This window comes from Pleurodeles waltl, chromosome 8 (assembly GCF_031143425.1).
Source record: "Pleurodeles waltl isolate 20211129_DDA chromosome 8, aPleWal1.hap1.20221129, whole genome shotgun sequence".
NCBI lineage: Eukaryota > Metazoa > Chordata > Amphibia > Caudata > Salamandridae > Pleurodeles > Pleurodeles waltl.
Genome location: NC_090447.1, coordinates 154,782,947 through 154,801,241, shown reverse-complemented (window position 1 = coordinate 154,801,241; position 18,295 = coordinate 154,782,947). Strand labels below are relative to the sequence as shown.

Below are 18,295 nucleotides of genomic sequence, written 5' to 3'. Positions count from 1 at the left end.
AACGTGAATAAACGTAACTGCTAAGCCTTCTAGGGCAGCAGAGAAGAGTGTGATTCTATGGGTGTAGGTCAATGGGGTTTTGTACATAGTGCACGGTTATGTTGGCTGTTTAATCATGTCCAGTAAATTTCTTTGAAAAGCTTGGAGTGCCAGCTCAGCGCTGTCAACCCCAACAATTTTGAAGGTATTACATGTGGTGACCACTGTCCCTGAAGAGTCACCCTATCATGTGGTCTGTGGTGAGGATCTCTAGTGGCTTCGGGTCCACAAAACAGCTGCCCAGTGATACACTGTTTGCTTCAACACTTTACTTTGTTCTTGACTTTGGGAGTTATGAACACTAGATCCTCCCAGAACCATGTCGCCTGGGACCATGGAGAATGGATCTGTAACCTGACACTGGGAACCAGTAAGGTGCAATATTCCATCACCCCCAACAGCTTCATCACCTTTATCACCATCAAAGCAAATTAAGTTGAGAGGTCCATCTTTCCTGAGACCCTCTGTCTTGTGATCTTGTATGGCCATGAAAATGTTCACAACTGTGATGCTGTGTTAGTGAAACTACCGTGCTTGCTCTTGACACTGGTATGGGGTGTGTGAATGCAAAGATTATATTCGGGTACAAGCCTGTTCATGTAATGGTGATGTTTCAAAATGAAAATAGACAGTACTGTTGCAAGACATAGTTGACTTCAATGTTAATGTCTCAGTATATTTTATAATCTTCTAAAACATTTAATCTATTCTAAGACCAAAACATGCTCAAGGTCAGAGGGCATGGGCATGTTCAAGGGTGACTGGTGTACCTCAGACCTTAAACATGAAATCTGCAGCCAGATGTGCAGTGAGAGCAGCAGGGCATTGCTAATTTGTCCACAGGACATATTTGTGCTATTTAAGCCAGGCCTAAGGCCCTCATTTGAAATGATCTACCCTTCCTGAATTATTTTTTCTTGTGGGGTTCATGAATGTGTTGCAGACTGTCTTCTATCTTCCCTCACTGATGCCCCCTATAAGGACTGGCAAAGCCTGGGAATTAGCTGCTTGCCATGTTACAACAGCTCCAGATGCTTCTCTTTCACCAGATGCAACCACGCACTTCTGCTCCTTATCAGGCGTGGGCTCCTCCCCTGCCCCTTGCCAAAAAAGGTTTCTGAGTTTTATCGACCACCATTGAGTCCAATGGAACATGGACCACTTAATGATAATCAGTAAATACATGCCATAAGCCTTGCCCTCCTGAAGCTCACAGACTACTAGTATTATGCCATTATGTTAACACACAGTTGAGAATTTTGAGATCTTTCAGGTTGTGGAGAAACTATCAAAAGTCAACACCAGCTCTGATAAATCAAGAAGGTTAACCAATAAAAAGGCCAATTTAAAGTGTTGCCCTAAAAATTGTGTAATCTGGAAGAAAATGCCCTGTCAAAGCTAAATCTGTAATTGTCACTGATATTCCAACCCAAATGAGTACACATATTGAAACAATGTGTAAGAAAACAGTATTCATTAAGACCGGGGGCACAGCTCAGCTGCATGACCACAGCTAGGGACGTTCAGCCCCTCACTTCGAAGCAGGGTTCAGCGTTGATAAAATAAGAACAAACATCATTGGGTGATAATTGTTATTGCAACATTTTTTCAATGTGAACCTATGTACCAATCAATAGGTTGCATCGCAAAATCTTTAGGTGCAGGAGGTCTCGAAACAACACTGTCTAATGAATATTCATCAGGCTGGTCTTAATTTGCAACCACGTAATTGGCTACAAACACCGGGACATAGTCCTACACAGGACAGTTAGACTACTATCTATGTATCTACCAAAAAGAAAACATTTTTTAAAGCAGGCCATGTTCTGCAAAGGCATTAGTACCTTAAAAAAATGAAACAAGCTTCTCATTTGAGAAAACTTCAGTTTTTAGTAGTGCAAGCACTGGTCCCCTATAATACTGCCTCCTCCCATCAAGGTAACCCAAAACCATTCACAAAGGGGAATTAGTTACCACTACCTTTGATGTGTTGGGAACTGATCAATTGATTGCAACCACAATAGCTTTTGCAAACGATTATAAGATGCCATTCCAAATCACATTTTGGGTTGGGGGAGGGAAGTTGACACGCTTTTCACGCCTCTTTCTAATTGCGAATCAGTATGAGCTGCTAAACCCATTTTGTGAGGGCTAGTCATAAAGGCTTTTGGCTCGCAACATGGGTTTAATACATACCTAAAAGCCATTTTGCAGTGGCAAACCCTGTGATTTTGTGGAATGCAGCACTGGTGGTCACAAAATAGCTCTGTACATCTGGCCATTAGAAGTCTGAAAAAGAGCTTACAGACTAAATGTAAATTAAAAAGAACACAATATACAAGGAACACTAAACGTGAATAAGACTGTATATGGCTTCCAACTTAGGAAACGGTACAGGTCAATAATAAATTGGGTCAGTGATTTAAATGGGCCGGTACTGTTGAGTACTGAGTACCGGCACTTTTTTATTTGGAGCGGAGAGTACCTGTACTTCTCTAGAAAAACGTAATACTTTTAATTGTAGAGTACCAACACTTCTCAGAGACAAGCAAGTACTCTGGTACAGAGTACCTGCACTTCCATTTTTCCATTTCAAACACCGAATAGGGGACAATCATGTAGGGCTCCAGTAAAGAGATCAATTCTAGAATCATAGGGTACAACCTGAATGTAATCGTTTAACTGTAAGCTTTCAGAAAAACCAAACAGTATATGGACTGATGGTTAGAACTATTACATTTCCAGTGGTCAACATGCAGCTAAAATTCTGCATCTCTGGTTCACATGAATAAACCTCCTATTCTTAGCACCCATTTGGGTTTACTGGTCCATGCTGGCATTATAGGTGAACACTGGCCTTCATTCCAAGCGGCCAGGTCTTCGGTGTCCTATTTTATTATAAAATCCAACTTTGCATTGGTGAGACTTTATCAGGTGGGATAAACAGACCGGTTATAGCTTTTTGTTTGGAGTAACAGGCAGGGTTTGGTGCTATAGTTCCAACAACCATATGCACCAGTAATCACTGATCTTTTTCTGCTGGTAAACCTCAGCAGGTTTGAACTGCTGAAATGTACCTGTGGAAAATTGTGCTGCTACGGTGTTAGCAGCATTTTCAGTAATGTCAGTAGATGCAGTAACACCAGTTACCGCACATACAGGAATTTAATGCGCCACTCATAATGAGGACCATTGTGTGCATGTAACAGGGTATAATTCTGTGTAGGTAAAACTGACCTCCTACTATGATGATGAAGAGATGATGATGAGCTAAATTTATAAAGTGCAACTGCTACCCTAACAAGGATGTCCTGGTGCTTGATGACTGAAATGTAACAGCTGCTACTGAAACAACCATGTCTTCAGACCGTTCCAAAACCATATACGATCAGTTTCACCCCTCAAATGAAGGGGGCAGGACATTTCACAGTTTTGGAACGAACAAAGAAAAAAGCCCTTTAATTCTTTGAAGCAGAAATGACTTGTCAAACTGTGAACAGGAGAGCGTTTGTAGACCGTACAAGCCCGCGCAGTAGGTGGATCTGAAACGTCTCCAATCGAATAACGGGGCCTTACTGTAATAAACTCTGGGGACATACAGGTGGTTTTGAACAATATTTTCTTGCTAACAGGCAAACAGTGCAGAGTATTAAATACTGGGATAACAGGGTTGGTTGATTATCCAGTAATGTTATAGCTTTTATTCGTAGCCCCAAAATATAGAGCCTTGCTGTAGCCCAAGAAAGATAGAACAGTAGGCAGGCCTCCCTTTCCGTAAATTTGTTTGGGTAACATTGGGAGCAATTTAAACAACATCCTTAAGTAAAAAAAACTAGGAAGCCGAGATCCTATTTATTTGCTTATCTATATTAAGGTCTTTTTCAAACATAACTATTTTTGCTCCTGATACTAGCGTAGGGAAAATGTCTGGAGGGCCAAAACCCAGCAGCTCTGTCTTGTCCCCATTTCGTCTGAGTGTATTAGAGATCATCTACTGCATCACTGAGATCATGCAAATGAGTGGTCACTTTAGACTCATCAACCACAGAAACTACAATTTGGGTGTCTCCGGCATATAACATAGAAGATAACCCACATTTTTTATTAAGGGCTCTGCATAGAGCCCTGGGGCACCACACAAAATAAAGGTATTTTAAAAAAAAGGAGAAATGCCATATCCTAACCAATTGTGTACGACCGGATAAAAAGGAAGAAGGCCAGTCTGAGGCTTTACCTTGCGTGCTCAACATTTGCAATCTGCGAATCAGGACACGGTGAGAGACTGTATCATACACAGCGCTAAGATCCAACAGGATCAGCCTTGCACTGCTGCCTCCATCCAACAGCATTCTAATGTCAAAAACAGAGAGCACTGTGCCATGAAGTGATCTAAAGCTCACATGTGTTTTATCAAGCACTTCACTAATCTCCAAGCGGCCTTCAGTTGTCTGTTAATGTCTTTTTCAATATTTCTGCAGCTAAAGGCAGCCTCAAAATGGGCCTATAATTCTACAATTGGAAAGGGTCTGCTGTGGGTATCTTTAAAATGGGAAGGATCTTTGCATTCGTCCATAATCGGGGGCAGAATGATGAATTCATAGATAGATCATACCGATCTGTAATTATCGGTGCAAGGGTGTCTGCTGCCAAATGATAGCAGGAGGCACTAATACTGATGTTAACATAGAAGATTTCATCACCTTGGCAACTAGGTTACCCCCTCATATACTCCTTTCTCAGGGGTGAGGAGTCACCTAGGGCTTTGATAAAAGAATCTCCTTTGACTTTTGACAAAAAAACGTCCAGTTGAGTGAGACCCTGCAGAGCTTCCTGAGTTGTGTTGTATCTTACTTTCCAGTTTGAAAGGTAACCCTTAATGATGTGATCATAGCAGAAAAATGGGTTTTCCCAAATAGATCCCAAATGTCCTCATCCTTTAATAAGCTAGGTAGCAAAGCATACTCCTAAACATGCAAGGGTTGTATTCTAAAGTGTATTGGGCTTTCCCAATCAAAGCTCAGACGCTGGAGAAAGTGTGCATGACCTTTGGTACTGAAGAAGCAAGGTATCCCCCTATGTTTTCTGATCATGTTCTGTGATGCGGAAATTGACAATATAGAGAATTGCTAGATGACTGTATGAGACAGGACTGGAAAAGGACAGGTTGTAACATTGTTTGGGGGGGTGTGGGGGTCCTCTTTAAATATGGAAAGGTTTTGTCCTTCTACTTCTTCTGTGTGGGGGATATGGAGAGACACAGAATCCTGGTATATGCTTCTACAGAGCAGAGGCAGAGATAAACAATGCTTGGTCAGATTTCCCAGATATTCTCCAGGAATGTATATTAGGTGGGGACAGAAGGAAAATACTGTTCACTTTTAAAACATACAAGATGAAACTGAAGGTCAGACCTAAGTGGGTCGGCTATACAACAGAGAAATGATTATGGGGAGTCAGCATAAGAAAGTGTCAAGGCATTCACGCTTCCAGCAGATACAACTCAAACTCTAACACAGAGTTCATGAGTTTGGTTCACTGATTGCAACCAATTGTCTCAGATACAAGAATCTGGTTCTAGGTAACTTGGGAGAGTGTTCTGGCTTATGAGCTATATTAGTAGGAAGTTTCCTGATTCCCAATTATCAGAGTTGTCCGTGCATGCTCTCCCGGTGCATACTTGTTTATTAAAGCTACCAGCGAAGAAGAAAGGTAAAAACAATATCCATATTTCTGGTTTTAGTGTTAGTTAAATGGTACAAGAATGAGAAACAAAATCTCTAAGTCAGACAAGTTTTGCAATCTGGCATGCGTACATCCTCAAATGTGGGTAATGGAAGAGAAAGACCTCAGAGGCACTCCTTGATGCCGATAGGACCTAGGTTACCTTTATCAACTCAAGTTAATAAGGATCAGAATTAATTTATTAGAAGAATACTTTCCTTTATTATGATTTATTAGTTTGTGTTCCAATTTTGGAATCTGTACACTAGTCACAGACACTGATGTGGCAAAGCTGTGCGAGAAAGATGAGAGTTAGAGGGCAGACCATCTATGGACAGACAAAAGAAACGTTTGCAACTGCAAATTGTTAGTTCAATATTTAATATTGGAATTTTAACAAACAACACAAATTGCAATGAGCTGGAGAAAAGTTGATCGCTCACCTTGGAAACAAGACAGCACTGCAAGAACGTGGCCGCAGGGCTTCATTTTCTCTGCTGGACATCACTGAATCACACGTCCCAGGTCTCTGTTTGGAAATGAAAGACATAATCACATAAACTGGCTGGACGTCATCAATACATGATTTAAAAGGCAAAACTACACACACACATGGTGATTCTGGGATGGTCATCACAGAGAACATTACATACAGAGTCTACCTAAAGCGAACCAAGCCAGCATACACTACAAGTTAAATTCACACAACACAAACCAATCAGAACACAGTGCACCCGGCTGTGCCACTTATCGTCATGCCACCATGCCATAAGAAATCTGTAGAAGGTACTCCTTTCTCAGTACAAGCCACAAAGCTCGGGAACTCAGTAACAGCCAGTAGAAGCATCCAGGAGAATATACACTTCTGAAAACAGTTGACAACGTGGCTATTTATTCGACAACTGCACCGCCTACATCCCAGTAACGGTGCCTAGAAAACAGTTGCACCTCCAAGCATGTTCCTCAGCTTACAACCCAAAAATTAGAAACAACTAAACATGAAAACTGCTTTACTGCTGTTGATATGCCTGTAAGTTGGGAAAAGCTGACCTATGGTTCCCCGTTGTGTTATATATTTATGTACTTGCATGAATAACAGCTAGGGGCCACAATAACACTAATAATAATTGGCAGTGGTCAGCAGCACATTGTAACTTACACTTCTTAAATTCACATGAGGGTTGTCCATCACCAGCACATTACAGCCAAAAAACACAAACATCATCAAATGAACAGACATGGCATAACTGAAGAGATCTGCTACACATTGCTGGACAATTCAGATGAATTTAATATAGTCCGCCACTGCAGGTCCCAAATATATATACAATTTGATTGCTTATTTGTATCACACAAAGGCACTCGGATAAAGGGATGAAAATAAAATTGCCCATCCCAACAGATCTCTCTGTCTCTCTTCCTCCAACTATGCCACCTCAAGAGCACAACTATTCAAATATCAAATTGTACTGCCCAGTGCAGCATTCAGCTAAGCAGACTATTTCATATGAATTACCATAAAGGGGCCTGCAGAGTTGTTCAAAGCTACTAGCATACTGAAAAACATAAAACTGTGCATCTGCCTTTCACACTTCATCATCCCATAACACCATAACCACACATTGGTGGTCATGACACACTGCATGGAAAAACTTCCAACATGGAATCAAAGTACAGACAGCATCCTTCCAACCACACACCCTACACAGTGTAGCATGTTGCCAATGTAGGCAAGCGTTTCCGTGCCCCCCCCAATAGGGGTAGCAAGCACTACATAAATGCTACAACACAATACAATATAATACGCCATCTTTCTATGAATAGAAGACAAATGTCAACACACCAACGTGTTTCCAAAGTGTGATGTGCAATAGTGGTGCTCTGAAACAACAGTTAAATTAAGAATGCCAACTCTTTATTGGTAACTTGATTGCACAGTTGCTCTGTCCATTTATTTGCGGACTATTTTAACCTTCAGCCTCGCGTGTTGTGTCCTAATACCTGTACTTCTTTCAGACTCGGCTTGCTATCAGGCAGTACTCACTCAGTGTCCTCCCTCTTCAACGAGCCACTAAGACAGCCACGATGCAACTAGTATTAAAGCGTGTGTGTCTTTGTGCGAGATCTGGTTATCTGTGCTACTGTGGTCTTGTGAAAGTGAGGTCTGCTTATAGGACCTCAGAAACCCCTGAATGACTAATTCAAATTAAATATGAGTGACCAGGCTAGAGGATATAGCAGACGTCATAAGGGGCTATCAAACAGATACTGATAAAGACCAACTACAGAAGCGCAAGGAGTGAAAACTTCAGTCATGCTTGGAATATCTCACTGTAAACTGCTCGTTCCTCTCGCTCCTCCACTTCAGGAAGAAGCTGAGGCTCCCCGCTGCAGGGGGATTGCTGGTGGGCCTCAGTAAGCATTAGACACACAGAGAGATTGTACTCAATCATGGATCACTCCCTTTTCTGTAGAGAAGGATCAGTTGCTAACCAGCTAGTTCACAGATAAACACTGTATGCTGTAGTAATTAATATTTTTTTTAATTTATAGCTTCATAGAGCATTAGCTGTGTGACAGATCTCTACCAGCACAACATACATGGTACAACAATTATAGAAAGAGGTGATCATGACATTTCATGAAGATCTGCATTTGTACCATTTAAATTTTTCATTGTGAGCAGGGGGAAAGTTTTCCATTAAAGACACTGCATGAAAGGTGCGTGAAAAGCTGGTGTTTCCAACCACAGTATCCCTGCTGCCTGCATGAGATAACTACACAGTAATACCTTCAGTTTATGGAATTATTTTTATAATTGTGCGTACGATTTTTAGTTGCTATCAGCAGCAATCCAAGGACAAAAGTATGACTATGCATAATTCTTCATTCACAAACTAATGTCAGTGACACAGGTCCTGGGCAGACATCATGACAAGAAAAGCTTCCCATATTTTGTTAGAACGTGTCTTTTATTCAGAAAGATTAAGCAGTTAACCATAGGTTGTAAAAATAAAACAGCTTATCTATACACCTACTTTTAAACAATGCTCTCTTGATCTCTGTATACAAAAGGTGATGGATGGAATGCTTGAATTAATCTCAGCCACTGGTAATTACTCAGGCTGCATCCCAATCCATCGCTCTTTTGTACACCATGCGGCCTCAGTTTGGACCCATCCATATGCAAATTAGTATCTACTCTGTGCCAATGGAAAGAGTCCAGATCGAACTGCCAGGCCTGGTCTTCCCTGAACTGGAGCACAAACAATCAAAGACCAGTTTTGCCCTGGTTAGGGCCCATCAGCTAGGTATAACTTGGTTCTAGTGACACAGTGCGCACGGGACCCATGTCTGTGCATAACCATCCCACAAGGCTGTGGGGAGGGAGGGGTGGTAGACCATGGCCCTCTCCCCTTACAAAAATACACAGCCCTGGGGGATGGGGTCCACAGGGCATAAAAAGGCTTAAGGACGGGGCCACCCCCTTCCCTTTTTATGGGCGAGCACAAAGTGCTCCATCCATTCTGTAATCTCTCTTTGGGCTTGAAACCACGCACATGCCACATCAGTCACTTACATTGGTTTGAGGGCTTGCCTTTTAAAATCCGCTTGCTTTCATTTGTGAAAGGCATGCACACATCATGCCTTTTCTGGTGTTTAGCCCACCTACACAGCACTGGTAAAGTACCAAAAACATACGAGGCTCGATGTTTTCAGCCTGGAGTCCTGACTACTTTATCTGTTTATTTTCCACGCAGCGCAATCGCGCTGCATTTTACATAGCGATATCGCGCTGCGTTTTTTTTTTTTGCGTTACAACGCTAAAAGCTCTAACTCGAACAAATGCGAGACCCGTTGCATTGAAAATGCTTGTTTAGATATATGTTTGTCCCTGGGTGATGGGGTCTACAGGACTGAGGAGGCTCAGGGAGGGGGCAGCAGGCCTCCTTCCCCTTTAGTTAACTTAGTGGACCCTGGGGATGGGGGTCCTAAGAGCCGATAACGGTTCAGGGAGGGGGGCCACAAAGCCTCCGCCCCTTTATTTTTAGTCATGTTCCTGGGGGATTCTACTTGAGGAGAGAGGCCGCATGCACAGTCACCTCCCCTTTAATTAAAAACAGCCCTTGGGTATGGGGTTCCCAGGGCCAGGGTCTATGGCCAACGCCTCAATGTGCACGGGCAAAGGCCGCGTGCATTGGGGGGTTGGCTTATGGGGGGTGCTGGCTGGGGGGGGTGGCTGTATGGGGGGTGCTGGCTGCAGGGCCTAATACCCGACAGCTCATGGCCAAATGCCGTGTGCAGTGGGGGGGTTGCATTTACGTATGGTAATTAAGTATTACTTTACATTAAAAAAAACTAGTTATGAACTGAAAAAAACAAAGGTTAAAGTAACGTTATAGTTAGGTGTTGTAAAGAGAATTGTTAAAAAAAAAAACTGAGAAATTCATTGAAAAAAGGTTAAAGTAACGTTATAGTTAGGTGAATGTCAGTGATAACAGCGTTTTTTAATTTAAAAAAAAAAAAAAATGAAAGAAATTCATCAGTTATAGTAAGGAGAGCTAACTATAACTTTCGCCCCGCCATGCACTTCTTATACTGCAACAACCGTACAATATCATGGCACAATTTTCCACCTCGAGCGCAACTAGCAAATTCACTATGGCTGGGTCGGTACTAACCCAAAAATGCACTGCCCAGAGAGTTTTATTAAGATAATGAAAAGTTGACATAAAGTCCATAAAACCTACAACAATGTTATCTTTCAAGAGACCATCAATTTCAACACCAGCAAGGCACAGTGAACTTTCCACCTTTCAAAGTTAATAAACTGGTTAAGAAATTTGGTGACAGTTAAACCTGTTATTTACAGTGCTCAGAAATGCCAGTTTGTTATGAAGCAAAATAAAAAGGAGGAGGAGAAAAATAACAACATTAATATTATTAATAATAACACTAAAATTAATAATACAATGAATTAGTATGTCAATTACTTATAAACAATATTTGAAATAAGGTCATATGCACAAACACATGGGTCATACACCTTCCCTAAATAATGCCTGGTTCTCAGAAAATTAAGGGCCAGATGTAGCAAGCCGTTTGCATGTCGCAAACTGCGAAAATCTCAGTTTGCGCCATGCAAATGGCCTAACGCGATGCTCATTCCCAAATTGCGAGTCGATACCGACTCGCAATTTGGGAATGCGACTCGCAAATAGGAAGGGGTGTTCAGAATTGCTTTGTGACCGCGAATGCGGTCGCAAAGCAACTCGCAGTTACCACCAGTGTCACACTGGTGGTAACTCATTCGCAAAAGGGAAGGGGTCCCCATGGGACCCCTTCCCCTTTGTGAATGTCGTAAAAAATATTTTTTCAGAGCAGGCAGTGGTTCTATGGACCACTGCATACCCTGAAAAAACGAAACCAAATGGTTTCGGTATTGTTTTCATTTTGCAACTCGTTTTCCTTTAAGGAAAACGGGCTGCAAAATTAAAAAAAAAACTGCTTTATTTAAAAAGCAGTCACAGACATGGAGGTCTGCTGACTTCAGCAGGCCACCATCCCTGTGAGTGCAGGGACCCGCTATGGGGTCGCAAAATGCGACCCACCTCATGAATATTGATGAGGTGGGTCTTTGTGACCCCATAGCGAGTCGCAGACGGTGTCTGAGACACCGTTCTGCATCCGAGATTGCGACTCGGAAATTGCGAGTCGGATAGACTCGCAATTTCCGAGTCGCAATCTCGGACCTACATACATCTGGCCCTAAATTCTTAAAAACCACAGTAAAACATGGATGTGAGTCAGAGCTGCTTTCCAATATGTTGGCTGCAACATTGGTTACTAAGACTGGCCTATTATTGCCTGGATCGGTCTGATCTCCCTTCTTGGAAATTGGGGCATTCTGCATGCTTCTCCACTCCAGTGGGGTGAGATGGTAACTTAAGGCACTGGAGAGGGTATACAGGGAAAAGCCCCAACGCTTCGACTCTGCTTTAAGTAAATTAGCAATAATGAAATGCAATTCCTAGGACACACTGGCTTCCTGATCATTTATGCTATTTATCACTTCTTTGTCATTAAAGTGTGGAATCATCAACAGTTCATCATTGCGGAAAAGGATGCTAGCAAGCCAGCTGTCAAGATGACAGGTCTATAAGGAGCTCAGAAAGCCTGGCAGAAAAATCCTTAAAATCAATCAATTTCCCCACTGCTGTCAGTCCCCCATAACTTTGCGTATTGCGCATCATGCAACAAGCTGATGTAAGCGCTGAGTATGGGTGAAGGCTCGTCCCTGCAACCTTCCTGGGAGAGCAGTAACTGTGGCAAGAGGTTCCACATGCAATGCTCTATTCAGCTAAACACAAGATCAACCACAATGATGACACACTTCTTCACTGACATTACTCTGGCAAGCACAATGACTCGCAGAGGCAAGGGAGGTAGGCCTAGAGGCCAGGGGGTGGGCGAAAGAAGGATGTAGGTCACACTTCTGACCTGAGAAACTGTTGGAAGCTCATGGCTGACTGACATACAAGGGAAGGAAGGCCTTGAAGGGTCAAGTAAAGCCTTTTAAATATTTGTGGATATTTGTTTTAAATATTTGTGGATATTGTGCTTAGTCAAAAACATAGGTGTGACCTGTCCTATGAGCAGGTTCTTCTTGGTTTACTGATGGGGTACCCTCTCCCAACATAACAAAAAAGGTGGCACTTACAGGCAAGAAATTCTCCGCAATACTTGTTGAATTTAATTGTATGGCTCAATAGAGGGGTTATCTCGCCAAAGTCCTGGGTTCTGGGTGTTCGGCCCTTGACTCTAAAAACTCGACGTGTAATATGGTATGTCAGTATACTGCCTTCTTGTTCTGTGAGTCGCCAGGGTGCTACTGGTGGGAAATATGATGTTACATATTGGCTGGTCTGATCAGGCAGTAACTGTTATGTATGTAACACAAAAGTTCTATTTTTCTTCAACACTCAGTCATAATTTCAAACTGATGGCTAAAGGGACGACACTGACACCAGAGAGTTTCAGTATGGGCGGCACATTAGCCATTAATATTAAACCTGCTCTTTGCAGAAATACATTCTCAACAGGGTAGGTTATTTTTCAGCACACTAAATGACGACTGGATTCTATTAATACATTTTCATCATAAGAAAAGTATAATTTTTTGGTGTAAGTGAAACATTTAAACCCCCAGGAATTTGCAATTAATATTAATGATGAAAAACAGAACCCAGTTGTATGTCCAGCAGTGCTGCAACTTGGTTTAACACCTCAGAAGCACCTTCACTTTCTACTGCAGTGCTATGCAAAAATAAAATGCCAATAACAAGTTTTAGCTTGTTCTGAGACAAACATGCAAGGCATTTGGCTACCAAATTCCACCCGCCTAATTTTCATATTAAAGTTTACCGAGACCAAGTGAATTAGGCCACACTAAGTCAGTTCATTAGACCTTTAAAAAGGCCTCACGACAATGTAGGCTAGTCCTGAAGAGGGGAGAGTTTAACCATATACATTTTCTGGAAGCAGCACACCTGGGCCTGGCTCATGCTAATCCTTCCATCAGCCAATTTCCAATAGTCCGTTCATGGGCAAACCTAAGGAAAGACCTGCCTTCAGTTAAATATCACCATTTCCAAAGGAAAATACCCTTCTTTCAAATTACTTAACTGAAGTCAGTCCCAGAAGCAGAGCTGATGCAGAACTGCTTGTGGGATGATATTTTCAAATGGAGAAGAAGTATTTATCCCGCATGAGCTATCATCTGTTTTTGATATGGTTTATCTGCCTCAGCTTTAAGAGAAACTTTACAAAACAGGATTAGAGGAACTATTATTAACTAAATTGCCTCCTTCCTAATTCACTGATCAATCATCATTTCACTTCCTCCCTTTTATGCAGCACCATGCAAGTCCACATAGGTCCACAGCTGACATTCCTTTGCTCCACTTCTGCTCAGTATTTATTTCAGCCCTCTACCTGACCTTATCCCCGCCTTCAGTCTAAACTGCTATAACAATGCAGATACACAAGACATACAAAATCACAAAAATCCATTGGAACTTGGCTCCCTACACATCATTCAAAGCATACATGCTGTTGAGCACTGGAAGGTATCTAACTACATCACGTTAAACAGGCAAAAAACCTAGATAACAGCATGCAACAAAGTGATGAATTCAGGGGTGATTATAGACTGAAATCTTTCTATCAGATCACAGATAAATCATTTTTTAATGTACCAACATGGTGAGGTGCCTTTGAAAAATATTCCCATTCTGACATTTCCCACAAAAGTTCAAATGGCCATCGCATTAATGATTTCCCAGCTTGACTATGACAACAGGCTCCATGTTGAAGGCCATCCTCAGTCTAGGATTTCAGACACACATCTCACCAAGCTGCATATACGTGAATGGTTGTGGCTTGGCATGTCACCTTCAAAGCAATGTGTTTTGTATATCAAGAATTCCAAAGAAGTGTACCACTCTTTCTTCTATAGAAAGTCTGTGCCTATTGCCAAGCAGGACCATTACACTCTCGGATGGCAGTCTTCTCGACCATCCACACACTGAAAAAACAACACGCTGACTGAAGCTCCTACTGTGTCCAGGTATTTAACTATGGAACACAATTACTACAAAAATGAGAATGGATGATCATCTGAAATTCTGGAGAGCACTAAAATGTGGCTCTTCCCTTTCGCATGATGCAGATACCCATTTAAATGTTTCGAAAACTCGAATGTAAGCATGCTTTGTCTACTCGCAGTCTCTGCAACACTCACGCGTACTGCAGCATTCAACACATGCATTCACATATCAATGTGCCGCCTGTCTCTGAAAGCCATGCACCTCATGCACTACCTGCCATACAGAGCAAATCCAATACCATCAGCAACTATGCACTCCGAAAAGTGTGTGTGACCCAGTGGCAATCAGAGCAAAGTGTGGCCTCATCAGGCTAAACGCCAAATACATTGTTACATACAATACATTTCCTTCCGATGATACGAAACCAATGGAATAGTTTGATCAAACAAGTCTTTATACATGATGTCTTATTACTGGTTTCTGAATATTCTTGAGTAGTGTGTTAGTGTTTGTAGCCAGATAATCTAACAGACTTTCTTTTTCTGCCACCTGCACGTCACAAATGTACGTGCTAAAGAAAAAACACGGAATGGAACATTTAAAAAACAGTGTAAAGCTGTAATAATAAACGACACTCACATTCACCAGAGCCTTCACCAGATTCCCGGATCCATCCATGGAATGAAGGAATTCTTTGAAGAACTTCATTTTCACCTTGCCATCTCTGATGATGAGCACTCCAATCCCTGTGAACGTGAATTCCGCATTCTGCTTGATAGCGATGGAGCGCGAGAACAGCTGCAAGGTCTCCTTAACACATCCTTCCACTAAGTCCCTGGTAAATGAACTGCCCAAGGACAGTGCCATGAAATTGAGTGGAACAACTGGAACATCACCTAAGAGATTAAACATATTTTTGTGTTTATTTATTGTTCGATCCTATTATGCAATCAACACTAAATTTAAAAAAAATCGAATTATAGTAGACATTAAATAAAAGGTCGTACAAGGATTACAAATACTTTTCAATGTGAAATTAATTGAAAAATGACATCAAGTAATTCATTTAGTGCCATAAGACTGAGAAGACAACTGAAATATCACCCAAGGGACTAAATATAATTTTGCAAGTATTTAATATTTGATCCTGTATTCGCTCAATAGGGAAAATCCCTCTATTTAATGCTTTAAATTGATCACTATCGAAGCTCAATAAATGAAGTAAAATTTAAAAAAACGTACACTTCCTGTATCAAAAAAACATAGGATTACATTAATGTCAATAAATCTAGTAAACAACTTCACTTTATGAAATGTTGTGTTCTCATCTGCTGATACAGGGTTCATTTTTGTTCAATGGTTAAATTTTTTTTTATCAAACCGAGTAGAAAATTACAATTCCTTTCTGCTTATTCGTAAATCTTTTTTATAGAACATCTTTCCACGCCACTAAAGGCCAAAAATGGGAAATGTAGCCTAGCTGCTAGCAAATACAGCATATTTTGATACATTTAAGCATCATCCATTCACCGCCACAATATACAGCTTTCGCAATTTCACTGCCTGCCGAGGAGACTGATGAGTGATGAGCATGGGAGAGAAAAAGATCATAATTTATAGCACTCAACAACTCACTTTGATTTCTAAACCTAATCTCACAGTTCCACACAGCGAGAAAGACCCAGTAATCACTGTCACTGCGCCAATAAATTAGAAAATGATTCAAGCAATCCCTAGAGAACATCGGTTTAACACATTCCCATTGCCCAAGGATAATTTCCATTTGCTTGTGCTACTGCGCAAATCATTTAACTCCTGGCAAGTTACTTACTCCACAGCATCCGCCACGCCCCTAAATGCCACGGTCTTCTCGCTGCCACCGGTTCTCAGCTCTGCGGGGAAGCAAAGCAGGCTGCCATCCCCAGATAAAGCAGCTCTATCTTTTAGGCTTGCAGTTCTTGCCTTAGCATTGCCCTTGCATGCTCATGGGCCCCTGGGGGCACAAAGCTTTGGTGTACAAGTTACTTACCTTCGGTAACAAAATATCTGGTAGAGACATATTCTAGTTGCAGATTCCTTACCTTAGAATTTCCCCCAGGCGTCAGACTGGATCCAGAGATTTTTCTTCGAGCAATACCCTTGCGCGTCGGTAGGTGACATCGGTCAAATCTGCGGGCGTCGTTGGCGTCATAGTCGCCGCGATGACATCGGGAGTAGTATATAGACGCCTCCTTCGTGCAGTGATGTCAGTTTCTTTTAACAACTTTCCACGATAAAGCGCAGAGCCGCTAAGAACACTGAGATTGGTGCGCCAGAGCTAAGGACCTGAAAGGGGGAATCCCTGTCCCTAGTAATCAGTTCGCAAGCGTGGAGGATGGGTGGGCGGTAAGGAATCTGCAACTAGAATATGTCTCTACCAGATATTTCGTTACCAAAGGTAAGTAACTTGTACATCTGATAGAGACTTCTAGTTGCAGATTCCTTACCTTAGAATAGATACCTAAGCAATGCCATCCTCGGTGGTGCGCTGCGAACCAAGGTCATACTAGGAAGTCCTGCAGAACTGAACGACCAAAGTAGCCGTCCCGACGGACCTGACTGTCCAGACAATAGTGTTTAGCAAACGTGTGCAGGGATGCACACCTAGCTGCCTGGCAGATATCCAGGACAGAACTCCATGTGCTAACGCAGTGGAAGCAGCAGTTGCTCTGGTGGAATGAGCACGCATGCCCTCAGGAGGTTGCTTCTTGGCCAAAGCATAGCACATTTTGATGCAAAGAAGCACCCATCGAGAGATGGTACGCTTTTGCACCACCTTCCCTTTTTTCGCACCCACATACACAACGAAGAGTTGATCATCCAACTGGAAATCTTTAGTACGATTGAGGTAGAACGCCAACGGTCTTTTTGGGTCCAGACGGTGGAGTCTCTCCTCCTCATGAGAGGGATGTGGGGGTGCGCAGAAAGTAGGCAGAGTGATGGACTGGCCTACATGAAAAGAAGTGACCACCTTAGGAAGGAAGGAAGCCTTAGTGCGCAACACTACTTTGTCAGGGTGCACAGAGAAGTATGGAGGTTTTGAGGGAAGGGCCTGAAGCTCACTCACCCTGTGAGCAGAGGTGATAGCAACAAGAAAGACAGTTTTGAAGGTGAGGAGCCGCAAGGGACAATTATGCATTAGCTCAAAGGGAGTACACATCACATAAGTAAGTACAAGATTGAGGTCCCACTGAGGCATGATAAATGGAGTGGGAAGAAATAAATGGGTGTGTCCTTTTAGGAATCTACTCACAATAGGAGATTTAAAGAGTGAGGACTGATCAGGTAGCTAAGAAAGGCCGAAATGGCAGATAAATACCCTTTAAGGGTGCCCAAAGCAGAGCCCTGCTGGGCCAAAGAAAGAATGAACAGAAGAACCTCGAATAGAGGGGCAGAAAGGGGATCCACAGATTTGTTGGTACACCATGCCACAAATTAATTCCAACGACAGGCGTATACAGTTTTGGTCATGGGCGCCTGGCTGCCAACATAACATCGAAGACTTTGGGTGGAAGTTCAAAAGCCGTCAACTGTCGATGCTCAGTCTCCACGCATGAAGGCGGAGGTTGGACAGGTTCGGGTGAAGAACCATCCCCTGTTGCTGCGACAGAAGATCCGCCTGAAGAGGCAGCCTGAGTGGAGCTTCGATGGGCATGCTCAATAGCTCTGGATACCATACTCTCTGTGCCCAGTCCGGAGCCACCAAGATGACTTGGGCCCGGTCGTTCCTGATTTTCTTGAGAACTCTGGGCAAAAGAGGTATATGCGGGAAGGCGGAAAGGAGGCTGGAATTCTACTCGAGACGAAACTCCAACGCGCAAAACAGCTAGCATTGCGAGTTCTCTGCGGAGGCAAACAGATCTAACCAAGGCTCTCCCCACTGCTGA

General features: G+C 42.5%; 1 protein-coding gene across 2 annotated transcripts in view; it reads right to left on the bottom strand.

Moving 5' to 3' along the window:
- CCDC81 (coiled-coil domain containing 81) overlaps positions 1-18,295 on the bottom strand; it is a 292,165-nt gene that overhangs the window by 169,613 nt on the left and 104,257 nt on the right. For both annotated transcript variants that reach the window (XM_069203991.1, XM_069203990.1), the window contains exons 4-5: positions 15,009-15,265; positions 6,204-6,289 (exon numbers count right to left, since the gene is read on the bottom strand). In XM_069203991.1, coding sequence (XP_069060092.1) covers positions 6,204-6,289; positions 15,009-15,265 — 343 coding nt within the window. The remainder of the gene's footprint in view (positions 1-6,203; positions 6,290-15,008; positions 15,266-18,295) is intronic.